This window comes from Thermobia domestica, chromosome 3 (assembly GCF_964235325.1).
Source record: "Thermobia domestica chromosome 3, izTheDome1.hap1.1, whole genome shotgun sequence".
In the NCBI taxonomy this organism is placed as follows: domain Eukaryota; kingdom Metazoa; phylum Arthropoda; class Insecta; order Zygentoma; family Lepismatidae; genus Thermobia; species Thermobia domestica.
The window spans coordinates 87663229-87687234 of NC_137456.1; the positions used below are offsets into that span (position 1 = coordinate 87663229).

Here is a 24006-nt window from a genome sequence, read left to right on the forward strand (position 1 = left end):
TTTTGTGTAAACTTTTCTACTCTTTTGATGAAGTGTAACACTTCTCAATCCCTTAAGTTGACAGTCGTTTCCATCTTGCACTTTAATACTGCAGTCTACTAATGTTCTTTTACTATACATGTAACATCATCACCGAGAAGTTTGTCACAGATAAAACATTTTTTAGCTGACATCTTGAACATAGATGATCTAATAGACCTGATTACTTATCCTTAGTCACACCTGCAATGAATGAAAAATATATTAATTTATATTTTATATAACAAAAATCATTAAAACAAATTAGTGTCAGAAAATTTTCGTTAAGATTCTGCTATAAAGCGATGCTGAAAGAAAAATGCGTAATTTGCCACGCCTATAACATCTAAACGGTGCATCCTAGAGAAAAGAATGTAGAGAACATTTCTTGTAGAGAATTTAATGTAGATTATTTTTTGTAATAACATGTTTTGCTCTAAAATGCTTTCCATGCGAGATATTTACAAAAAACTAATTTTTGGTGCTATTTTTCCAAGATGGCAGCCAAATCCGGGGTGGTAGAGTGGTGCAAAATTAGTATTGTTCCGGACACTTATATAAAGAAAATAAAATTTGTTCCAGCTTTCCACCATATTTTTTCCTTATTCGACCATTCATTGACTGGCCTAATTAATTTAGTTGCTATATGTACACCTTGTCTCAAAAAGGTTGAGCGCATTCTTTATTGCTGTTTCGAGGCATAAATTTTCTAAGTCAAACTTCGGGTATCTTCGGGAAAAAGTAAACCAGGTTCGAACCTCGAAGCCAACCTTTGCAATCGGGAAAAATCTTGCAGATGTGTTTTTCTTCTTTTAAATATAATAAGACTTGTTACCAATTATATGTAAAAAGCAACATTGATTGAAATACTTAATCATACAATATTTCGAAACTTTGTATTATGTCAGCACATGCTTGTTTGTCATTTTGCTCTCCATACTTAATGGAACATTTAGATACGTAAACGAATCTTTCCATATGTAAAAGAATGGTGAAAGTTAAGATATAGAACATTATTCTCTCCTGAGTACTAAAATAAAAGTCAAAGTAGAACAAAAACAGCATTTGCAGTGGATATGAATGTAATTATTATCTTAAATACAGCTATATACCGCTAGAACTATTTTTCGAAAAGCGCTTGTGTTAGCTCAGTGGTACACCGATGGATTATAAATTGTAAGGCTGAGGGTTCGATTCCTATGTGGGCCAATGCTTCTTTTCATGAAATTTTATTTTTTGCAATGCATGAAAAATTATATAAAATAATTACATTAAAATACGTCAGTTGTATATATATAACATATAATCATTGCAGAACATAGTGATTATTATGTTTAAAATATAACAGGTGTTCACAGTACGTTGGTATTCTATGATATATGTGAATGTTAAATACAAATTAAGAAAATAATATCATCGCAATGAATAAATTATGTAGTGTATTTATTTGCAGCTATTTGTCATCGGAAGTTACTTCTGAATTTTCTCTTTACAGCAAGTGATTTACGCTTTCTGAAAGGTAAAGAGACTATTCGGGTATAAACAGAAATTATTATACAAACTCCAATCTTCGTTACAGACACAAAACTCCCGATCCCCAAACCATGTAAACAGGAAATTTACGAACATGAAGTCATGTCTAAGAGACTTATTTATACTCGAGAAAGAAGGCAGAATAGGATTTCTTTCCAAAGGATTTCAGTTCAATAATCTGCAAGGCTTTTGTATATGGATGTGGTCCCTTTCTCGCCGTCTCTAAAATATATATATATATATATATATATATATATATATATATATATATATATATATATATATATATATATATATATATATATATATATATATATATAAGTAAAAGCGACCGATATTAGTGTCGAATCCATAGTTCTCGTTGTTGCAGAAATTAATAATTACAACTCCGAAAGCAACTTACAGTCCAAATTTAACTCTCATCGTAAAGCTCCTTTGTGGTTAAGCGTATAGCGCACACGCTTTCGGTGTGGGAGACCCAGATTCGGCCCCCAGCGAGAGCTCATGTAGTTCGGATTCTACGTTAATTAGTAGGTCTACGTCTCATATAGCCTCACTGCTGACGGGACGTTAAACTCAAAATCAATTCAATCGATTCAACACCCATTATTATGGCGGACAATAAAGGATGAAAAATAAAATGTCTCTAGTGTCAAATCCATAGTTTGAGTTCGTGACACTATTACAAACACAATGTTATTGAATGCCACGTTTTGGTATGAGCGACTATGCCACCTGGATTTTGAATTTACAGGAGCAACATCGAAAGCATTGCTCACACAGCTCCAAATGTTTTGATGTATGTATACGTGTATATTCCAGCGAAACTCCGGAATGTCTGGAGCAACTTTTACCTAACATGGGAGACATATTACTTTCAATCTAAGAAAAAAAATATTGTGGAATTCAGATACCTCAAGGGATGGAAGTTGGGAGGAGTGACATGTAAAAATAGTGTAAAATGACTGATTGTAGAGTGTTATCCATTGTTTTCTGGGTCGTTGAGATGAGTAGTGAGGCACTCAATGGCGTTATATCCGAAGTCATCCCCATCTTCACAGGATGAGGGGCTTGGAGATATGATTAATAAAATGTAAAAACTTAAATATTTGTCGAAGTAATAGTTTTCTGGGGTCGCGAAAGCGTTTCTAATAACTTTGGAATGTAGTTTGTAACCACTTCAAGATGGGCTCTTTAATCATATCAATTTCTCACCTTAAGAAGAAATTACCATCTCAACTCGTATATTTTATCCATGAAGCCCGTTGACACTAATAAAAGTCTGAAACGATGAAACAGATGTCAACACCGGAAAACATGTATTTTATAATTTGAAAGGTACCCCGTGTCGAGGAAAAAGATTTGCCCCAAGGTTCCCCGGAGGGTCTCAGGAGGGATGCAACTCAAAATTTGAAAATGGCAAGGGGAATCAAGTAGTATGAAATTTAAGAGTATTACTAATTTTTTTTAAATGGTAGGAGTCTCGAGTCTTTATGCTAACTTGTGCAAAATAGCGAGCGTTCAAGATGGTAATAAATCCTTCATTGAAAACTCCGTGACCACCTCTACAAATGTGAAACTGTGAAACTACCCAGAAGAGGTAAAAACTTGTCTTACCATTGCAAAAGTATAATGCACCAAGGTAAAACAAGAAGCCACCCATTATGGGCTTATTACATCACTAATATTAAATTCTACGTTCCACGATTGTGTCTTTAAGCTAAAGGACAGGGTGATTTCGAATTATGAAATTAATGGTAGAATACAGAATGGACCCACCACCAACTATGAACCACTCTGAACCATTGTGACCAACTCCTACCCACCAACGTAATCAACTCTGACTCATGATCCACGTCATTCTCCCCATTGACTAAAGAGGTTACACTTGAAATAAAACAAGACTGTGAAATTTTCACTTATCGGAGTTTGAATTCCTACCGTCAATCGCTCAAGCACCGCTCTGTTACAATACCGGTGAATCTGACCTTTACGATATACAATGGTAAAGTGTTTCTCATCTTTCAAATTAAGATGAATTTAAATTTATCATATATAATTATTTCTTTCTTGGCTTACATATACATTTCAGTAGAAAACAGGATGAAATTTGAAAGTATCAAATCAAGATAAAATAGACCAACGTAAGAAAAAAAGAAAGAAAAACTAGTTTTCCATATAATTAAGCATGCCGTACTAATTTAAAATGCCCATGAAATTAGGCTTGGAATACAAATGTTATGTCAATTTTTCTCACAACTTTATGGTTTGATTGCCTTATGCTCTGAACGATCCATATATTAAACACCAGCTTCAGCAATTATTATAATAGAAAGCAGTGGGTATAAAATGCAAAGGACTGTAGTTTTCATTCCTCAATTAGTTCCTCAACTAATATCAATTGTTTTCGATAATTTTTACAACAAATCAACCCACTACCAATTTCCAATATATAGAAAATCCCCCCCCCTTCGCTCATAAAACACATTTTTAAAAATGCCAGGACACGTTCTGTTTATTTTTATTAAAGAGTTATATACTGAATTTCAGCTCTTTAAGTTGAACGGCTTGTAAGATACTCAGTTTCTCGCAAAAATTCGGACACCTACTCCCTACTAAGTATATGTGTTATAATGAAAGTGATACGCGTATGATAACTTCCCAGTTGGGATTGGGGCCTGATTATATACCAAATGTCGTTTCATTTGACTTTGCAATTTGACCGTGATAATCACGCAGACATAGTTACTTTCAGTTTTTTATACTAGGTATAATAATTCATATATTACAGGTGATTCAATTTTTTCCAGCAGTTAGCTCCTCTAAAAGCTCACAAGCTGTATCTCAAAATTGAACTCCTATTGCTATTGCCACTCTTACAATTGCAAATATCAAAAGCCAAAAATGCCTGAGCTTTCTTCATTAGAAACAAATGAAAAAAGAAGAAAAATGGAGATCTTGAAAGTAAAATGTAGACAAGCTCACCAGTGTTCAGAAGATGCTGTCTACAATGCGCTGAACAGAATGGGGCGGTGGGTAGTTGGGGGTCGTTTCGTCCAAAGATATTTCGTCCAAAGGATTTTCGTCCAGAGACATTTAGTCCAAACACATTTGGTCCAGGGACATTTGGTCCAAAGGTCAATTTGTCCAAAGAACATTTTGTCCAAAAGACAATTGGTCGAAAGGACATTTAATCCAAAAGACAATTGATCCAAAGGACATTTGGTCCAAAAGACATTTCGTCCAAAACACAATTGGTTCAAAGAACATTTCGCCCAAAAGACATTTCGTCCAAAGGACATTTCGTCCAAAAGATAATCGGTCCAAAGGACATTTCGTCCAGGGATGTTTAGTTCAAAGCACATTTCGTCCAAAGAACATTTAGTCCGGTAACGCTTGGGGGTCAAGGGTTTGCTTCTCTTAGAAGAGTAAAAGTGATGCATATAACATTATGACTCACAAGTAATACCTCCCAAGTGTAACACTCCAATTTTGAAAAAAATAGGCAGGTAGATACTACACATAAAATAAACGAATACGTGTTTTTCTGCGGAAAAATGATTTTAGGGAGGGCAAAAACCCCTACTCAAAATTTTGAAAGTTGACGCCCGAAAGGCAAGAAGAAGTAGACGAAGTGAACGAAATTGTGCACAGATATTGCAGACATAAAATGAGGGAATACGTGTTTCGTATTTTCCTGGAAAAAATGGTTACGTGGGGCACAGACCCCTCCAAACCTTTGATCACGAAATATCAAAAGTACTTATAATTGTATGTCAGATGTGTGTAAAGAACATGAAGAATTGCAACGAAACTTTGAGTAGGGACAATACGCAATAAATAAATAAATACGTTTTTTATTTTCTGTGGAAGAACGGTTTTAGGGGGCAAAAGCCCCCATCCAAAAGTTTGAAACTTGAGGCCCGAAAGGTCACAAGAAATGAACCAAAGTGAATGAAATTGTGCAGAGATATTGTAGACATAAAATAAGGGAATACTGGTTTCGTATTTTACTAAAAAAGAAAAAGGTTTGGGTGGGACACAGACCCCTACAAAACTTTGATCGTGAAATATCAAAAGTGCGAATAACAGTATGTCAGAAGTGCTTAAAGGACATGAAGAATTGGAACGACACATTGAAACAACATTACGCAAAAAATAAACGAATGCGAGTTTATTTTCTGAGGAAAAACGGTTTTAAGGACAAAATCCCCCACCCAAAATTTTAAAATTTGAGGCCTAAAAGGCAAGAAGAAGTGTACAGAGTTGAATGGAACTGTGAACAGATATTGTAGACGTAAATTAAGGTAATTGGGTTTCGTATTTTCCTTAAAAAAAAAAAAAAAAAAAAAAAAAAAGCGGTTGCGTATATCACGGACCTTTTAAACTGTTGATTACGAAATGTCAAAAGTGCAAATAATTATACGTCAGAGGTTCTTAAAGAGTATGGAGAATTGCAACGAAACCTCGTATAGGGACAATTCGCAAAACAATAAACGAAACGTGTTTTAATTTGTGCGGAAAACACTGTTGGGGCCTAGGCCTCCTCCGAAAAAAAAGTAAATATTACCGTAATAGCGCAGGAAGTAGTGGACCAAAGCAAATGAAATTGTGGGTAGACATTTTAGAGACCCTATGTAAAGTAAGGTCTTTCGTGTAAGAATATATTTCACACATGTGTATTTTTCTATTCTCAGTATTTCTTCAAAGATACTTGACACATAATTTTTCACTTTTCTAACACAAGGGTTTGAATAACTAATATTTAGCTTACTCAAATTTAAACTCCATTAATTTTAGTTACCGGTACTTATTTTAGAACTATTTCATTCACAACATGAAAATTTTAGATGTCATGTTAGCAGTTATTACAGCAACATACTTCACACTGCAACCTTTCCCTCACTCCTGTTGTTCGGCCATATTGTTTTCAGGCGTTTACGTTTTTCTGAATATCTCAGCATTATTTGTTCTATCGAAATGAAAATTGCGGAATAAATCTCTATTTCAAATTTTCTTTAGAAATAAGAAGCTACTGAGTCATAATGTTATATGAATCACTTTTACTCTTCTAATAGAAAAAAACCCTTGACCCCAAAGCGTTACCGGACCAAATGTTCTTTGGACGAAATGTGCTTTGAACTAAACATCCCTGGACGAAATGTCCTTTGGACCAATTGTCTTTTGGACGAAATGTCCTTTGGACCAATTGTATTTTGGACGAAATGCAATTTGAACCAATTCTCCTTTGGACGAAATGTCCTTTAGACCAATTGTCTTTTGGACGAAAAGTCATTTGGACGAATTGTCTTTTGGACCAAATGTCTTTGGATTAAATGTCTCTGGACGAAATGTTCTTTGGACGAAATATTTTTGGTGAGTGAGTGGTGTTTCGCAGTAGGTCACGTCCTTTTGACCCACGATCCACTGACCCACTCACAAATCTTGACCCATTTCACCCACTTACCAACTGACCCACTGACCCACTCCATCTTTGATTTTAACATGTCTTGTTTCATTTAAAAGACGAGACTCGGGTTCGATTCCCGGCGGGAGCTCATGTGGTTCAGATTCCACGTTAATCAGTAGGTCCACGTCTCATATAGCCTCGCTGCTGAACGGGACACTAAACTAAAATCAACTCAACAACTCAACTCTCCTTATTAGATGTGCTGGGGGATCTCACTCCTACTGGAAGTTGAACTTAAACTTAAAGGTAATCAGAACTGCTCCCAATGAACTTGGCGGCCACGAAAGATATGGGTTGTACTGTATACTAACATTGGTCATTTTCAATTATTTCTACATGTCGCAAATTTCACAAACTCCTTCATTGTGTTAATGAGGGCTTAACTTACATGGCATCTGAATTGCCACTCTTTATCTAAGAGACCCCCAAAATTATAGATTCGACACTAATGTAGGTCTTTTTTTTTATAATTTTGATGTCAGCCTCTTTCATTCCTCCTAGGACAGCAAACGGATACCGCCACCGCTAGGACTAAATTTGGTCTTAAATCGCATTAAAATTTCTACCAATTAATTTAGCGAACAGTGCTGCATTTAGAAGCTCGGCGTGCCTACGCACTTTTGCTCTCGGCGCCCCCAATAACTACATATTTCTCCGCCCCTTGATCCCTAACTTACAAATAAAACTTAATTCGAATATGCTTAATTAGTGAATTTATTGCAGTTAAATACCACTCACTAGATGCTACAGTTACAACTACGTAACAAAAAATAAATGGGAAATATGTTCTGAATTTTTTTTTTTGTATTTCTTACGCTATCATTAAATATATTAGAATAGTAAAAGAGGATTGCTCATGAAATAGTATATTTGCTCTCGATTTTTAAAACTTTTTCATACGAAAAAAATTAAAATTTTAAACTTTGCGCTCTTCAAATATGTTGCCCTCTAGGCACTGGCCTAGTTGGACTAATGGGAAATGCGGCACTGAAAACTTACCCTACAACTCTAATATCGGTTGATTTCGATATTTTTTTGTCGCTATGTAACCACCCTGGATGCTAATGGGAGCTTAATTGGACTTGAATTGAAAGTAGAACTGTTTACCTAAGCGACCACGAAACTATGGATTCGATACTAATATCGATCTTTTTCTAGCATTTTTAATATGTATCCCGACAGTATTCTTTTCCAGATTGTAAGAAATATGGTTAAAATTGCTCTAGACATATCAGAATTATGTCGAAACACACACATACATCCACTTTCATATATATAAATACAGAGTGAGCGAGCGAGAAAGTGAGAGAGAGCGACCAAAGGCATCACCACTTGCACATTGCAAAAGCATATCTCAAGTATTGAATTGAAAATCTATGTAAAGACCTTCTGCTGTGGCATGCTTCATAAGGACAATTCCAGTCTGCTCACGTGACCTTTGGGGTTCATGAATTTCTTGCGAGCGTTCCGACTTTGGATTCTCTGTTTATACCCTCTTTTTATGCCTCGGATAATTTTTCAAGAATATCAATGACATGCTGTAATACGAATGTTGAGAAGTAACCTCTATATGACAAATACCTACAAATAAATACACTACATAATTTATTTATTGCGATGTTACTATTTTCTTAATTTGTAATTAACATTCACATATATCATAGAATACCAACGTACTGTGAACACCTGTTATATTTTAAACATAATAATCACTATGTTCTGCAATGATTATATGTTATATATATACAACTGACGTATTTTAATGTAATTATTTTATATAATTTTTCATGCATTGCGGAAAATAGAATTTCATAAAAAAAAGCATTGCCCCACATGGGAATCGAACCCTCAACCTTACGATTTGAAATCCAACGGCGTACCACTGAGCTAACACAAGCGCTTTTCGAAAAATAGTTCTAGCGGTATATAGGGGTATTTAAGATAATAATTACATTCATATCCACTGCAAATGCTGTTTTTGTTCTACTTTAACTTTTACTTTAGTACTCAGGAGAGAATAATGTTCTATATCTTAACTTTCACCATTCTTTTACATATGGAAAGATTCGTTTACGTATCTAAATGTTCCATTAAGTATGGAGAGCAAAATGACAAACAAGCATGTGCTGACATAATACAAAGTTTCGAAATATTGTATGATTAAGTATTTCAATCAATGTTGCTTTTTACATATAATTGGTAACAAGTCTTACTATATTTAAAAGAAGAAAAACACATCTGCAAGATTTTTCCCGATTGCAAAGGTTGGCTTCGAGGTTCGAACCTGGTTTACTTTTTCCCGAAGATACCCGAAGTTGGACTTAGAAAATTTTTGCCTCGAAACAGCAATAAAGAATGCGCTCAACCTTTTTGAGACAAGGTGTACTTCTAGGATACACAGTCAAAATTCATAAGTTTGTGTCAATATATGTGTCATAATATCGACTGAAGGAAGAGCGAGAAGGGAAAGGGGAGTGCCATATCCGGCAACATCGCGCACCATTGGCTACTGCCCATGATGCTTTACATCTGAAACACACAATAATACATTATACAGTATTATTTTTGTTGACGCAAGCTTAAATAATGTTCAGATTGATGATATACCTATAAACTGATATGCTATAAAGAAAATAATATTGCTGTGCAACACGCTCTAACCTGTGTTAAGTGGTCACTAAAAGCAAGAATTTTTATCTCTTGTTACAATTTACGGCTGGGCGTAACTGGAAAGCCAAGTGCTAGCGCGCGGATTCGTTTATAGGGAGTAAGCTAAGTGGGCATGTGCGTAAATGTAGTATTTTCTTGGAAATTACAATTATTTCTTAGAAACTACAATCATTGCTCTTATTAGATCGTAGTAGTGCTTTGTCTCCCGTGCTCGATTTGCATAACACGAGATAAATTCATCTATAGGCCCACTTGCAGAAATTAGTTATCCCTCAATCTTCATTAAACCTGGCATAAGTTTCCAGAAGAGCACATCCAAAACAAACTATTCTCACGCAATCATTATTTCCATTGGAAATAATACAAACCATACAGTCGGAATACAGTTTACCAATCGTTTTTCACGAGCAATATCTGGTAACTGCATTTTTGATTAAGTTTTTGTTACGAGCGTTCACCTCAGGTGCGTGGGGTTCCGGGTTCGATCCCAGCCCCCGCCAGGTGAACTTTGTGGTGGACAAACACCGTGTGCGTGGGTTTCCTCGGGGTTCTCCCGTTTCCTTCCACTTTCTTCATTCCACCATTTCATTCATTTCTCATCACCGTCTCCTTTAGCCTAGCCGGCATTACCGTGGGATGCAAAACCCAAAAACTTCATTTTTTCATTTGGTAGAACTATCACACAACCACATGCACATTACATTCACCTGGTATTTTATTTTATTTTATTTTATTTATTTTTTTTTTTTTTTTTTACCTTTTTTCTTCCTACTTGTTCCTCTCTGTCTGATGAAGTGTTTAACCTTTTCAGGACCAACGGCTCAACCCTTGAGCCAGCAATTCAAACCTCTCTAGCTCAGCTCCTAATTAACCTAGAGATATGATCTTGGTATGTATCTCTTCAGAAAGGATGGATCTTTCTAATCCTGTGTATATCATTCAAGTAGTGGGTCCCGCCGTGAAGGGGGAGGGAGGCAAACTTGGGTGTTTATAGCTTTCCCTCTCTCCCTTCAGAATTTGGGGGGAGGTACCCCCTGATGGAGCTACAAGGATAAAAAATGACATCCATAGAGACAAATGAACATACTTACTAGCCATACCCAGTCCATGACTTTTGGGCTTGAGAGGAGTGAATAGGAGGGGTATTGAATTTACCCTTTTTCTTATTGTATATTTTCTTATAAAGACAAAAAAAAAAAAAAATCAAATTTGAGGAACTCTGGCAACATTGTTATTCATCGTACGCAAGAAAAAAAATCTCACATTTACGACAGATATTTGGGACAATGATACACAAAAGTCAAACCCGTCGGTTCAATACGAATGGAAAAAGAAATTCGGAACCCCACACCTACGTGACACATCCTGTATATTATTCAATATCCACTGTAATGTACTCTAACGTTGACAGCCCTAGCGACATTCCTAATTATCACAGACTCACAAACTATACCTCGTTGAAAACCTTATAGACCAGCCATTCCAACAATGTAACTTTTGTGTGTCTCGGACCAAACCAGTAAAAGAAGAAGAAGACGAAAATTCAAAATTTTGGGTGGAAAATCAAATTTTTCGAAATTTGTCGGAGTATGGCAACTCTGTTATTTGTCGTACGCAAGGAAAAGAATCTCACATTTACGCCAGACATTGGGAACAACGATATAAAAAAATGAATGGTGTAGGTGCAATAGGAGTGAAGAAAAAAATTCGGAACCTCGAACCTACGTGAATCATCCTGTATTTTGCTCGAGAGATTGTGGTATACGCTAATATCGGAAGGCTTGACCACGCTCCTAATTGTCACAAGCATATCAGCTATACCTCGTTGGAAAGCTTATGGAACAAACATTCCAACAAGGTAACTTTCGTGTCTGTCGGGCCAAACTAGTAAAAGAAAAAGAAGACGAAAATGAAAATTTTGGGTGGAAATTCAATTTTTTTAAAATTTGTCGTACGCAAGGAAAATAATTCTCACATTTGCGCCAGACATTGGAAACAACTATGTAGAAAAATGAAGTGTTTAGGTGGAATAGGAGTGAAGAAAAAAATTCGGAACGCAGACCTTACGTGAATCATCCTGTATGTTTTCGAGAGATTGTGGTATAAGCTAACATTGGCAGACATGGACACGCTTCTAATTATCAAAAACATATCAGCTATACCTCGCTGGAAAGCTTATAGAACAGATATTCCAACAAGGTAACTTATCGAACACACACACATACAGAAAGAGAGAGAGAGAGCGAAAGGAAAACAGTTATCACCTCAGAACGCACCGTTCTATTTTTAGCCTGGTCAAGGTCAGCTATAGTTATCAGTTGAACCTAAGGGTCGTAAATATGCAATACATTTCTTTGAACTCCAAAATCTTCCTGCCGAAGCAAAAGGAAAGAAAAGCAATGATCTTTCGACGAACAATGTTAGGTGAACCAATGCGAGTTTATTCTCTGCCGTTAGTAAAATAGAATTTTTCTGCATTCCTACTGCACTTACACGGTTTATTTTTTGCACAATTGTTCACAATAACGGGGATAAATGTGAGAATTATTTTTCTTGCATACGACAAACAACAGGTTGCCATAGTTCGACAAATTTCGAAAAACTTGATTTTCTCCCTAAAATTTTCATTTTCGTCTTCTTTATCTTTTACTTGTTTGGCCTGACAGACACGAAAGTTACTTTGTTGGAATGTTTGTTCCATAAGCTTTCCAACGAGGTATAGCTGTTATGTTTGTGACAATTAGAAGCGTGGCCAAGCCTGCCAATGTTAGCGTATACCACAATCTCTCGAGCAAAATACAGGATGATTCACGTAGGTTGGGTGTTCCGAATTTTTTTCTCCATTCCTATTGCACCTAAACCCGTCATTTTTTATATCATTGTTCTCAATGTCTGGATTAAATGTGAGAATTTTTTTTTCCTTGCGTACGACTAATACCAGTGTTGCCATAGTCGGACAAATTTGGAAAAAATAGATTTTTTCGCATAAATTTTGACTCGTCTTCTTCTTTTACTAGTTTGGTACGAGAGACACGAAAGTTACTTTGCTGAAATGTCTGTTCTATAAGGTTTCCAACGAGGTATGGTTTGTTTATGTGTGACATTTAGGGGCGTCGCCAAGCCTGCCAACGTAAGGGTAGACGAAAATTTCTCGGGAAAATAGGAACAGGATGATTCACCTAGATTCTATCTTCCGAGTTTTTTTACCTAGCTATTGTACCTTTGCCCTTCATTTTTTGGTATAATTATTATCAATGTCTGGCCTACAGGTCAGAATATTTTTTCTAACGTACGACTAGAAACAGTATTGCCAGACTCGCACAAATTTCGGAAAAAATAAATTTTTCATTTTTTCTCTCTTCTTTTACGGGTTGGGTACGGTAGCCTCAAAGGTTATCTTACTAGAATCTTTGTTACATAAGCTTTCCAACAAGGTATAATTCATACCCATGGAAGAATTAGGAGGGGTGCTAGGACCGCCAAAGTAAAGGTCTACGATTTTCTTGAAATCCCTGCCCGTCCTGAAAAGGTTAAGCGAAAGAGCTTATGAACTGGTCTATATTGCCTTTCTAAAAGGACGCTAAGAAAAACTGTACACTGGAAATCCCATTTTGAGGCTTACCGAAATAAACGTACTCAATAAATTCCACTGATAAGTTGAGTGTCTAGGGGAATAAGTTCAAAAAAAAATCTCGCTTCATATTCATTTAGAAACGGACTTGCCAACAAGAATGAAAACTGAGAATATGAAAACATATTTATTAACGAAACCATAACAAAACAAAATAATATACAAATATAAATGCATAAAAATACCAAGCAAAAGTAAAATATAATTGTCCATCTCGAAGTACGAAGGAGAATTTAATCAAAGAAATTATTGTGCTAAGTAGAGATTTCTTTATAGAAAATGTTTATAAAAAATCTACAAGTAAAACTGAACTCTTTTTATATGGGATATCTAAGCTAAAGGAGAAGGACTACTATTTTTTTCTTTCATTTTAAACCAGTCATTTATTGCTCTTATTATAGTCAGCACTTATACTTTCTGTCACCATTTAGTGTGTCTGAATCCATAAAGAAAATCAATGTTTTATCATTTAAAACTGTCAAGATGTTAGGAATTTTCACGGAACATTTGGTTTGTATTTTATGGATGATAATACACGTCTGAAACAATTACATTTTCTGTCTGCATCTTTAAAAACAGAAGACAGTACCTATATTGAGTGACCTGCATGGTCATCAGCTTATGACTCATATTTAAGATGCTCGTGGGCTAAATATAGCGCACAGTAACCACTACCACCACGAGTCTTTCTTGACCTGAGAAAAACTGTCTTAAGGTAGTAGCCCGTATCCCTCTGTGATTGATCTCTAGTTTTGTGCAGAACATAGAAGAGGCAAAGTATTATAGCTTTTGTCTGTTTTAAGTGTTTATATACCGTATTGGCTGTCTTAACCTGTCACGCTAAAGTCCGTTCTGATGGGGTTTAATGCTATCCAGATTTAAGAACACTGTACCATTTATTTAATGTTCATTTTCGTTATTGAATCTCTCTGTTTTTGTTTTAGTCTACTTTGTTGTCTTTTAAGCTTTTTAAGGTTTGTGAAGCAGAGTAGTTAAAACAAAGAAATCCTAGCGAGGGCGTATAAGAAACTAGAGATATAAGAGCTGTTATGTGAAATAATAGACAATAAATGACGTAGCGAGGCATGAAGAAAAACAGAGTTCCTCATGGCTGTATGGTTAGCGTACGTGCCTTTGCCGCAGGAAACCCAATTCGATTCAAATGGGAAACCATGTGGTCCAAATACCATTTCACTCTTATGTAATCGCGATAGCGAAAGGGGCCTTAAGCTCCAACCAATCAAAAAAAGAAAACTTGTTTGAAAGAGTAGTGAATTGAAAGATGAAGGAAGTTGGAGGAAAATAAAAAATAGTCGAGGTAATGAAAATATAAAAATGGTTAAGCAATAATGATAGTCATTGCCACCATTTATTATTATTCAAAGATAAAAGCTAAAATCTACCATCTAAATTGACTTTTGTGTGCCCTTTTTTATTTCCTTCGTTCTAACTGTATTTTTGACAACATAATCCTAGGACGAACTGTTATAATTACGGTTCAAACTGAAATATGTGACTACACCTTCAGTTGTCTGTTAGGCTAAATTCGGTATTAGTTCTAAGAAACAAAAAAATTTGAGCCTAATAAGATTTGTTTCTCCCATTGTAGCCCTGCATAGCATAGTCGCTGACGCTGTTGCATTCAGTGCGAGCGGTACCGGGTTCGATTCCCGGTGAGCGCACTCTGTCGAAAAAGTGGCCAGGCTTCCTGAATGAGGTTTTCCTCTCAACCAGGCATATGGCAGGATGGTACCTACATATAGGTCCCAGGCCGCTTTCTTCCTTCGCTGTCCCTGGATAATGAGCCCACTGAGGGACGTCATCCCTCAAACGTAACGGACTAACATGCCGAAAGCCTAGAAATCTTAAATCCTAAATCCTCCCCCCCCCCATTTCTCCCATCCTTCTATTTGTATAGTTGTCAGAACGTGACACTGACAGTAAAATGCTATGATTATGTACAATCACCCAATAATAATAAATGAATAAATAAGTACATAAAAAATTTAATACTTCTCACCTATTTCTTTCCCAAAATCATAAATAGACAAAATATGGACGAATCTGAGTTCAGGTCTTTGACATACTCTGTAATTAATGTGGAAAAGCGTGCTCAAATTTGTCCTTTATTCAGACGATAAGAAAACATGTAGGAGGTGGTGGAGAAAGGGCATTTTGTTTAGATACATTTTCTCAATTTTTAGTGACTGTTTTGATCTTCCATCCATGACGTACCTGTTGTAGTTTTTTTTTTTTTTTTTAATTTTTTTCCCATTTTGTTTGTTTATTTTCAGGGTACTCGCCAACCCGGAAGAGCCACCAAAGATTGATTGGAACTTTTACAAGACTCGCGTACAGATTCCTGGTTTGGTGGATGGATTTCAGAAGGAATATCAGGCTCTAAAAGTGCCCTATCCATCTGAAAATGTAACGCCATCCATTGACGCCCAGCAGAAGGAAGCAGTAAGATACTTTCTGTATTTATTTTTCAAATATTTAATTTATTAGTACTAGAAACCGGATGTTCGACGAAATGTCTAATGGTAAAAATGAACATGTTGAAGTTCATTTCGGGAATCTATACTTCAATTTCAGCAAAATTTATTTTGCCTATTTTGTCCTGAATTCCGAAAAATAACTGCCTACTGACGTCCTTTTTATTTTTTCACTCTAGGACTTTCTAGGAATAATCACATAGGTCTTGTTTAATTCTTGTACTTACATGAAAAAACTTTTATTTATTGAACTGAGTACTTCGGCAAATGGTTCTTGGCCATTCTCAACATAGGTCCTTTATTTTCAGTTCTTTTGGAAATGGTATGGAGGGGGGGGGGATTCCATACTTCACTAGCAAAATTGAGCGGACAAATATTTGACACAGCTTTTATGTTTTAAGAACTGTATATTATTTCAGGGTGCCCTAATGGTAAACGTTTTACTAAAATTAGCCTTTTTTTTTTTTTTTTTTTTTTTAATGCATGGTGTGAATTTATTCCAAGGTTCATTTGTACATTCGTCTTCGTATGGTAATATGTAGCAAGAAACTTTTATCTTTGAGCCAATCCCTCTAATGGCGAGGAGCTTAAATGGTATTATTTATCCCCTGCCCCTCACAAAAAATGGAATTGCTGAAATGTGCCCTTCGCGCAAAAATTATATTTCTTAGCTGCATTGATTCCTTTTCTTATAGTGATTCATTCTGGACCATAAAGTGCTTGCATGTAGATATTATTGAAACATGCAACAGTTGTTTCTTTTTGTTCAGAAGGTTCGCTTTAAATGCTTGGATAACTTTCGGGTTTTATAGTTCCGAATTTTACACAGGAATTGCATTTACTATTAGGAGAAAAGGTATAACTCACATAGTAATATTTTATCTTTTTATGTGTAGGTCATCAGTGAAATTCGAAGAAAAAGGAAAGTTGCTTGCCTGTTTTACGTTTCTTGGATATTGTAGCTTAATCCAGACTATTGTGAAAGAAATGGTGAATTAATAAAGTTGGTACTAGGTTGCTATGGTGCTTGCGTCATAGTGAATGTACGGAAATAGTACTAAATGCAAAGCGGACGAAATAGTGATTAATAGGTTTCCTGATTAAATAACTGTAAATGTGGTTTTACATGTAGCAGTGCAGAACTTAATAGCGCTTAAAGGAGTGGCTCCGCGTGGCATAATCACTAACGCTCTCGCCTTTGGTGCGAGCGGTCCCGGGTTCGATTCCCGGTGGAGACACTCGGTCGAAAAAGTGTAACAGCTTTTTCAGGCCAGCCTTCATGAGTGGTTTTCCTGGGTTTCCCTCAGCCAAATGTCGGGATGGTATCTAACATAATGGTCCCATTTCGCTGCCTTCCTTCCCTTTCATCGGATATTGTGTTCGCTGAGGGACGTCATCCCTCATATACATAACGGGCTAAATGACCTAGCTGCCGACAGACCAGAAATATAATTCCTATTCCTATTCCTAGCACTTAAAGGAAGCTTAAGGTATTACTTTAAAATTTGTAAACTATTCCTCTGTAGACTTCAATCAGGATTCATTTCGAACTAATACACTAAGAGTGCGGTAACTATGTTGCATTCGAAGATAAAATGTTGAAAGTTCGACGATACCTCTTTATAAAATTAGTAAAGTCTGTGCAAGGATTTAAATGGAGTAAAACTCTTACGCGGCAGAACGTTGCGACAATCATTTGCACTTATGCGCCGGGTCGAACAAATGTTGAAATTTTAGTACAGAAGTTACAAATGAAATTTGTGTACAGAACGAAATTTCGAATACACAACACAAGTTCGCAATACAGTGGTAAGAGTGAACAATCTTGAAATAGAAGAGAATTTTAAGAGGAGAATTGATTCAACAATATATTATCGTGTAATGAAGAGAGCCCATTCTTCAGTGATTGTTATTTAAAAAATGCTGGTCTGGGTGGGGAAAAAGAATAATGCTTTTGATTTTTTTAAATTTTTTTATATTAAATAGTATTTACGTAGCAAGGCTCAGTAAAAATTAAATTACAAAATGAATAAGGTAAATTTTGCAATTTCAAGAAACTAGTTTGTTTTTGTAATGAAAGATCCCTTAATTCTCGTTGACATCTGACTAATACTCTCGTCTGTACAGTCAATTGTATTCTTCATATAATTAGGATTTACGAAACACTACGAAATAGTATTAATATGATTCATTATATTAATTCCTACGACCAAGTTACATCACATAGTCCTTGAATTTGTTCCTTTGTGTCATTATTTAAAAGTGACTTACTGTAAATATTTTCATTTTCAATATTTTATCATTGTTCTATTTTAGGAACGTGAAATAGAGGCATTCAAGAAAGAATCGAATGATCGCTTAGCTAAATACAGCGCAGAAATTACACGATTGAGAGAAATGTTGCCATATGAACAGATGACTTTAGAAGATGTGAGGGACAATATGCCAGAATATGTAAGTAGAAATATTGTAAAGAATTTTAACATTTTAAATGGTATTTGTTTTGAATGAAAACTGAAACAACAATAGAGTTAACCGGTATATTGTACTTTTGTTTCTAGGTCGTAAGGTTGCATTGCATTGTATGGATTTTTTTTTTTTTTTTTTTAAAGGATACAGGACATTGAATGTCATACTGTGGACAATGGGTAGTTTTTAATATAAGTGTAAAACAACATATAGTAGTCATGTGGAAGAAATTTATATATATATATATATATATATATATATATATATATATATATATAAGACTTCCTGGCGAAAGAAATCATTTCGGAACTTCCTCTTCTCGACTATTGTTTGTAATAATATTTGAAGCTCAAGTATTTTTTTTTTCTTCTGTACTGTGTATATTAAACAAAATACTCTTATTAGTTATATTTTGTGGGCAGTTCATGACAAACCTTGTTGTTAAGTGTCTCATATTTTTTATGCGTTTTTCTCCTATTTATATTATAGTGTCTGTAGTTTAATTCAGCTTTCTTTACTTCCGAACTAAAGTATGTGTACCTAACAGTTTAAAAAATGAGCCTCCAGGCCAAGGATCGTTTTGATAATGTCACCGGCACATATTTACAAACCAGTGGTGTGTGGTGAATTCGATTATCATTCTTGGTCCAAATGCATTGTTGATATTTTTCGTGGCTAGGTATGTGGAATGTCCTGATTTGAACTTGTAAGGGAAATTACAGTTCCTCTGTGCAACATCTCTGACCTACTGAGCACCTCAGTCTAGACATGTACCGAGTTTGTGATGACGGATGCATGACCTCGGTCTATCCATTGGTACAATAGGTGATTTCCTACCAGACGGAAAATTCGGCAAGTTCAGTCGCACCAACCCAACGTAATGGGAGATCTGGAACAGTGGCAGAGCCAAGGGAGGGCCTGGGGAGCCAGGCTCCCTTGCTCAAATTCTTGGCCCCCCATAGTGCCCCCCTAACACACACAGACTGATACTGCTGGAGATATCAGGAGTTTGTGGGACTGGTCCACAGATATTCCATTCAGTAAGTTCAGTCAGTTAATAGCCACTTTTATCACATTTATATTTGTTCTTCGTCCAAATATCCATTTCTGAGAAAATTAAGCATTAAGTATTTCTGAGAAAATTACATTGTAGAAATTATGCAGAACAGTAAATCAGTGGTGACGCAATTTCAACAGAATGTACTAATTAATACCCCTCCAAATCTAATCTCAAAACTAACAATATTAATCCTTTAACCGCGATGAGGCATCAACGCTATGCCTCACTGTTTTTATAAATTTGTGCCGCTTGGCACTTATGGGTGCTTCACACTTTGTTTTCCCTTCGAAGATTATACACATGCAGTAAGCAAAACCGGTCCAAATACAATTAGGAAAATCAAAATTACGTTTTGATCCTAGGGAAGTTTTTGCTAATACATTGTGGCAGTTAAAGGGTTAATTTAGCATCGACTACAGGATAGTAGCGTTAAGTTACTTCAACTACATTTGAATTTATTTTAAGGCTTTGAAACATCCGAGGCTCAGGGGATAGAAATGAGGGAAATGAGTCAAAAGGGCGTTAAAAATTTTCCTAGTGATACCGAGGAAGAATCTTGGTAAACTCTTCAGTCGAAATATTGATCCATGAGGGATCGATCACACCATCTTCCGAATCTTAAGCTGATGCTCTACCGCTTAGCTTTGGCCATTCGTTGTGGGTATGAAATGTTTGTGTATTTGAGTTCACGACAAATTTTAAAGAAAAGAAAAGAAAAAAAAAAAACTAGTAAAGGTAAACAAAAGAAAGAGAAAGGCCACGTATACCTCTTTTGTTGAAGGAGTTCCCATTGAAATGTCTGTTATGACACTATTTGATATTAGGAAAAGGAAAACATTTCCTCTTTTTTCTTTCTTTCTTCAGTGTGTGTTCACTTCATCATTTTAATGAAGTGAAGGCAAATTCATTACTCAGTTTTAGAGCTCAAGGGTAAAAGTAACCAAAAATATTTAAACTACGGCGGGATCAAAACAAGAGGCTGCAACCGAGGTAGTTGCCCCGGGAGCCAGCAAACTAATCTGTGTGTTTATTGGTATAGATGTAAATGAAGGGGGTGCTAATTGCAAAATTTGCCCTGGGCGCCAAATATCTAGTTTCGTCACTGATTAGGCTACCACATTTTCAGAATGTGAAATCGGGACATTTTTCTGAAATATTAAGAATACATGATGATTATTGGCAATTTACTTTAAAGTGAAACTTAAGCTTCAAGAGCAAGGCTTAAAATTTAAAGTGGGCTGGGACGTCAAGTCAATGTCCTGTTAGAGCTCAGTTCCTGTTTTCTGTGCGAGGTTTGTCTTAACATTTGTCCTTGTCTATCACTTTTTACTTTATTATTATTATTATGTGGTATTAAACCAAATCTGGAACTTGTGATATTTATTTACTTCCATCATTCCATCCGGCAAATTAGTGTAATCTGTACAAGAGAAAATGTTTTCGCGGTCTTAAAATTTGAGATGACTGCTGTCATGCTATAACTTTAAGCTTCGCCTTATCTCAAGTAGATGCAGACATATCGGAAGGTTTGATTCTTGTAGATACACTAGTTCAAACGCTGTGGAAAAAAAAAAAAAAAAAAAAAAAAAAAAGATCTGGGGAATATGACTCTCAACGAACAACATTCGAACAAATTTATCAATAATATTTGGAGATATGCAAAGAAAATGGTCTTGAAATTCCAGAGTCGGAAACAGATAGACTATAGGGGTTCCTTGTGGAAACGAACTAGACATTCGCCATCGAAATATCACAAATTCATTTTGGATGAATCTCTTCCTTCATTGGAGGCAGAAAACAAATGTTCTAAAGATAATATAATAAGAGATTTTTCTGCCTACTATTGATAAGGCAACCACTGAGATGGAAAACTGCTTTGAATCGTGTGGTAAAATCATTAGATCAATCACCGCTCTACATCCAAAAAGTGAAAACTTTCTAAATTACAACATTGTGGAGCAACGGCGCCGACTTTCCAAAATTTATGGGGGTGCATATTAGGGTGAGTCGAAAAAAAAAAAACTCTAGCATGGATGGATGGATGGATGGATGTTAGTTAGTTAGTTGTCATTCATTGGAGATGGCCTCCTCAATTTTCTTGGGCTCTTCATTGGCCGCCCTTGAAAAAATTCTAGCAACGCTACTGATCTGAAATGAATAATGAAGAAAGATATACAATTATAGTAATTTGTGAATGCTGTAGATGTCTATGGTTGAGGGATTTATAAACTTGTATCTCGTAGGGAAAATGGATTTGAATATTGAAGCTGAAGATGATTTTGCTGAATAAAATGCATTTGCACAAAATCACCGGTTCCTTATTTCTCACTGGAAAATATGAAACGAACAACTCTGATACCTGGTACTTCGTAGAACTCACTTCTCATTTTGCTTTACTTGGCTATTAGGAAGGGAATATTTTATAAAATAAGTCCGTTTTGCAAAACTTCTTTGTCTATACACTCTCACATTATATACATGTATATGCACAGTTCATAAAAATCCCCTTTGGTCGGGAAAAAAGTATGGTTTCTTAAATTATATATAGACCAGGAAATTTGTAAATCGGGATTTGGAAAAGTCAGGGAATTCGTGCTTGCAAATAAGTAGGAACACTGAATATTAATCCAGAAGGTTTTTCGCTTTATATCAGACCTATTTTAACGGGTACTCATCTTAAGAGATACCGCGCGGGCACCACCGATTATGTTGTTTTGGAGCTTCAGCATTGTGGCCTATTAGATGGCATCGCAGTTCCATTGCAGCAATCTCTGGCAAATGACAGGCATGGGAATTCTGTCCCCTACAGGCTTTCCATAGGCCATCCAGGATGTGCGGGCGGCGATGTTGACGACGACGTTTCATCAGTCCAAATGCGCAAAAGCCATTGGACTGGCATCTTGGCTTTTCACAGGAATGTCTTCAAATGGAATGACACGAATTCCTAATTCTTCTGCCATTCCCTGATAAAAAGATAGTGATGTTCTGGCGGTATGACTGGAAGCCTTGTCCATATGGATCATCACTTGGTTCGCTTCCATTCCGTACAATTGTGGGAATTGTCTTACGTTCGGCAATGTGATGCGATAGCAGATGGCGTACACAGGCCTTCCACACACATTTCAACTTGAGGCACCTGCGAATTGTTTTGTTCGCGGTGCGAGATGGAATCTGTGGCCCATATCACGGTTCGTCGAGGATTTTCGTGGCACGCCAATCGACGGATCCCCGTAGCACTACGGTTGTCACTTTGCGTGCAGCCCTTTTGGTGGCTTACGTTGGAAAATATTTCGTATGGGGAGTCTGTTGTGTGTAACGGGCCACAATACCTTTCATAGTAGTCACCGCGAGTGTTAACCCATTCTCCCGACACTGTTTCACAATGCGTACGTACGAAAACAGCGTGGAAAAGGGGCGTTAACCCTCCCAATACCGGTTGATTTTCGGCGCCATTTGATAACATTCACTACCAACCCTCACGCACCTACTAGGTCAGACATAATACTGTTCCCGCCAGCAAACTCATAGTTCCAGCATGATACGCCAGGTGGCAGCACCAAATCGAAAATGATCGTATATACAACGAACAATCTTCTGTACGCCTGCGTTTTATTTATGTACAAGAATATGATTCACTGTGGGAACTGTTGTACCTGATGTAATTTTTAACATCTATACGTATGGATAAACGAGTTATTTGTCGTGCAGAAATTCGAAATATGTCTTAAATATGATCCTGATTGTCATCTTACTAATTTTTTGATGAATCTGTTAATGATTTGACCTTTTTCTTGCAGGCTTTGGATCCAGTGAATAAACCAACCTTCTGGCCACATACTGAAGATGAGCAACTCGGCTACAAACGAGAACAAGGTGAAGCAGGGGGCCATTAAATTTTGAATTAATGGTTCTGTAAATAGTTTCATAGAATGAAAGGCAGACTTTACGATGCACACAAATGTACCCCTGGTTTAGTGATGGTAAATAAATGTTATGTTAAACTGTAATTTTGTGTTTATGTAGATTAATTAACCAAAGAAAATATCAACCCTTTCCTCGTTTAATGTTTGTCCGTTTTAAAGGTCCCACCATTGTCTTGGCATATATCGTGGTAATTGTAGAAAAACCTGTTTTGAATTCTTAAAATGCGTATATCCCAAGCTCTGGGGGAGGAGAGAGTCAAAAATTAAGAGCTCCCGAGTTCCTCAAGTTAAGTAGATGAAACTTGTTGTATAAACTGCATACTAAAAATAAGCTGAAACGTGTTAAAGCATTTTAGAAAATTCTGCTTCTAAAAGCTAAAAGAAGACAATTTCTATATTTAGGTTTCTCATTTTTTCAATAAAATGGCAAATACTACAATAAAATTATTATTTATTTATTTATTTTTAATAAATAGATCTTGAATGGGACTGGGTTTGTATCATTACACTAATTGAAATTTGCATCCTAAGAGGGAAAATGATGAATAAATTTATAGCAATAACGACTGCTTCGCTTGAAATGAAGTTTTGAACATAGTTAGCATCCATTTCTCTATGAAAATAAGGTGCTTGTACTCACTATGAATATATTAGTCTGTGTATAGTTGCGTATATAATGTAGTATTCTGATTAGTTGCGAGGGCAAGTATCAAAATTTAAAAATTAGCAGTTACTGC

At 36.1% G+C, this 24006-nt stretch overlaps 1 protein-coding gene across 1 annotated transcript in view; it reads left to right on the top strand.

Annotated features, from left to right (window-relative positions):
• ATPsynD (ATP synthase, subunit D) overlaps positions 1–23353 on the top strand; it is a 38043-nt gene extending 14690 nt beyond the window's left edge. Inside the window, exons 2-4 of the mRNA XM_081751235.1 lie at positions 15617–15785; positions 18134–18271; positions 23144–23353. Coding sequence (XP_081607361.1) covers positions 15617–15785; positions 18134–18271; positions 23144–23239 — 403 coding nt within the window. The 3' untranslated portion in view covers positions 23240–23353. The remainder of the gene's footprint in view (positions 1–15616; positions 15786–18133; positions 18272–23143) is intronic.
• The last annotated feature ends 653 nt before the right edge of the window (positions 23354–24006 follow it).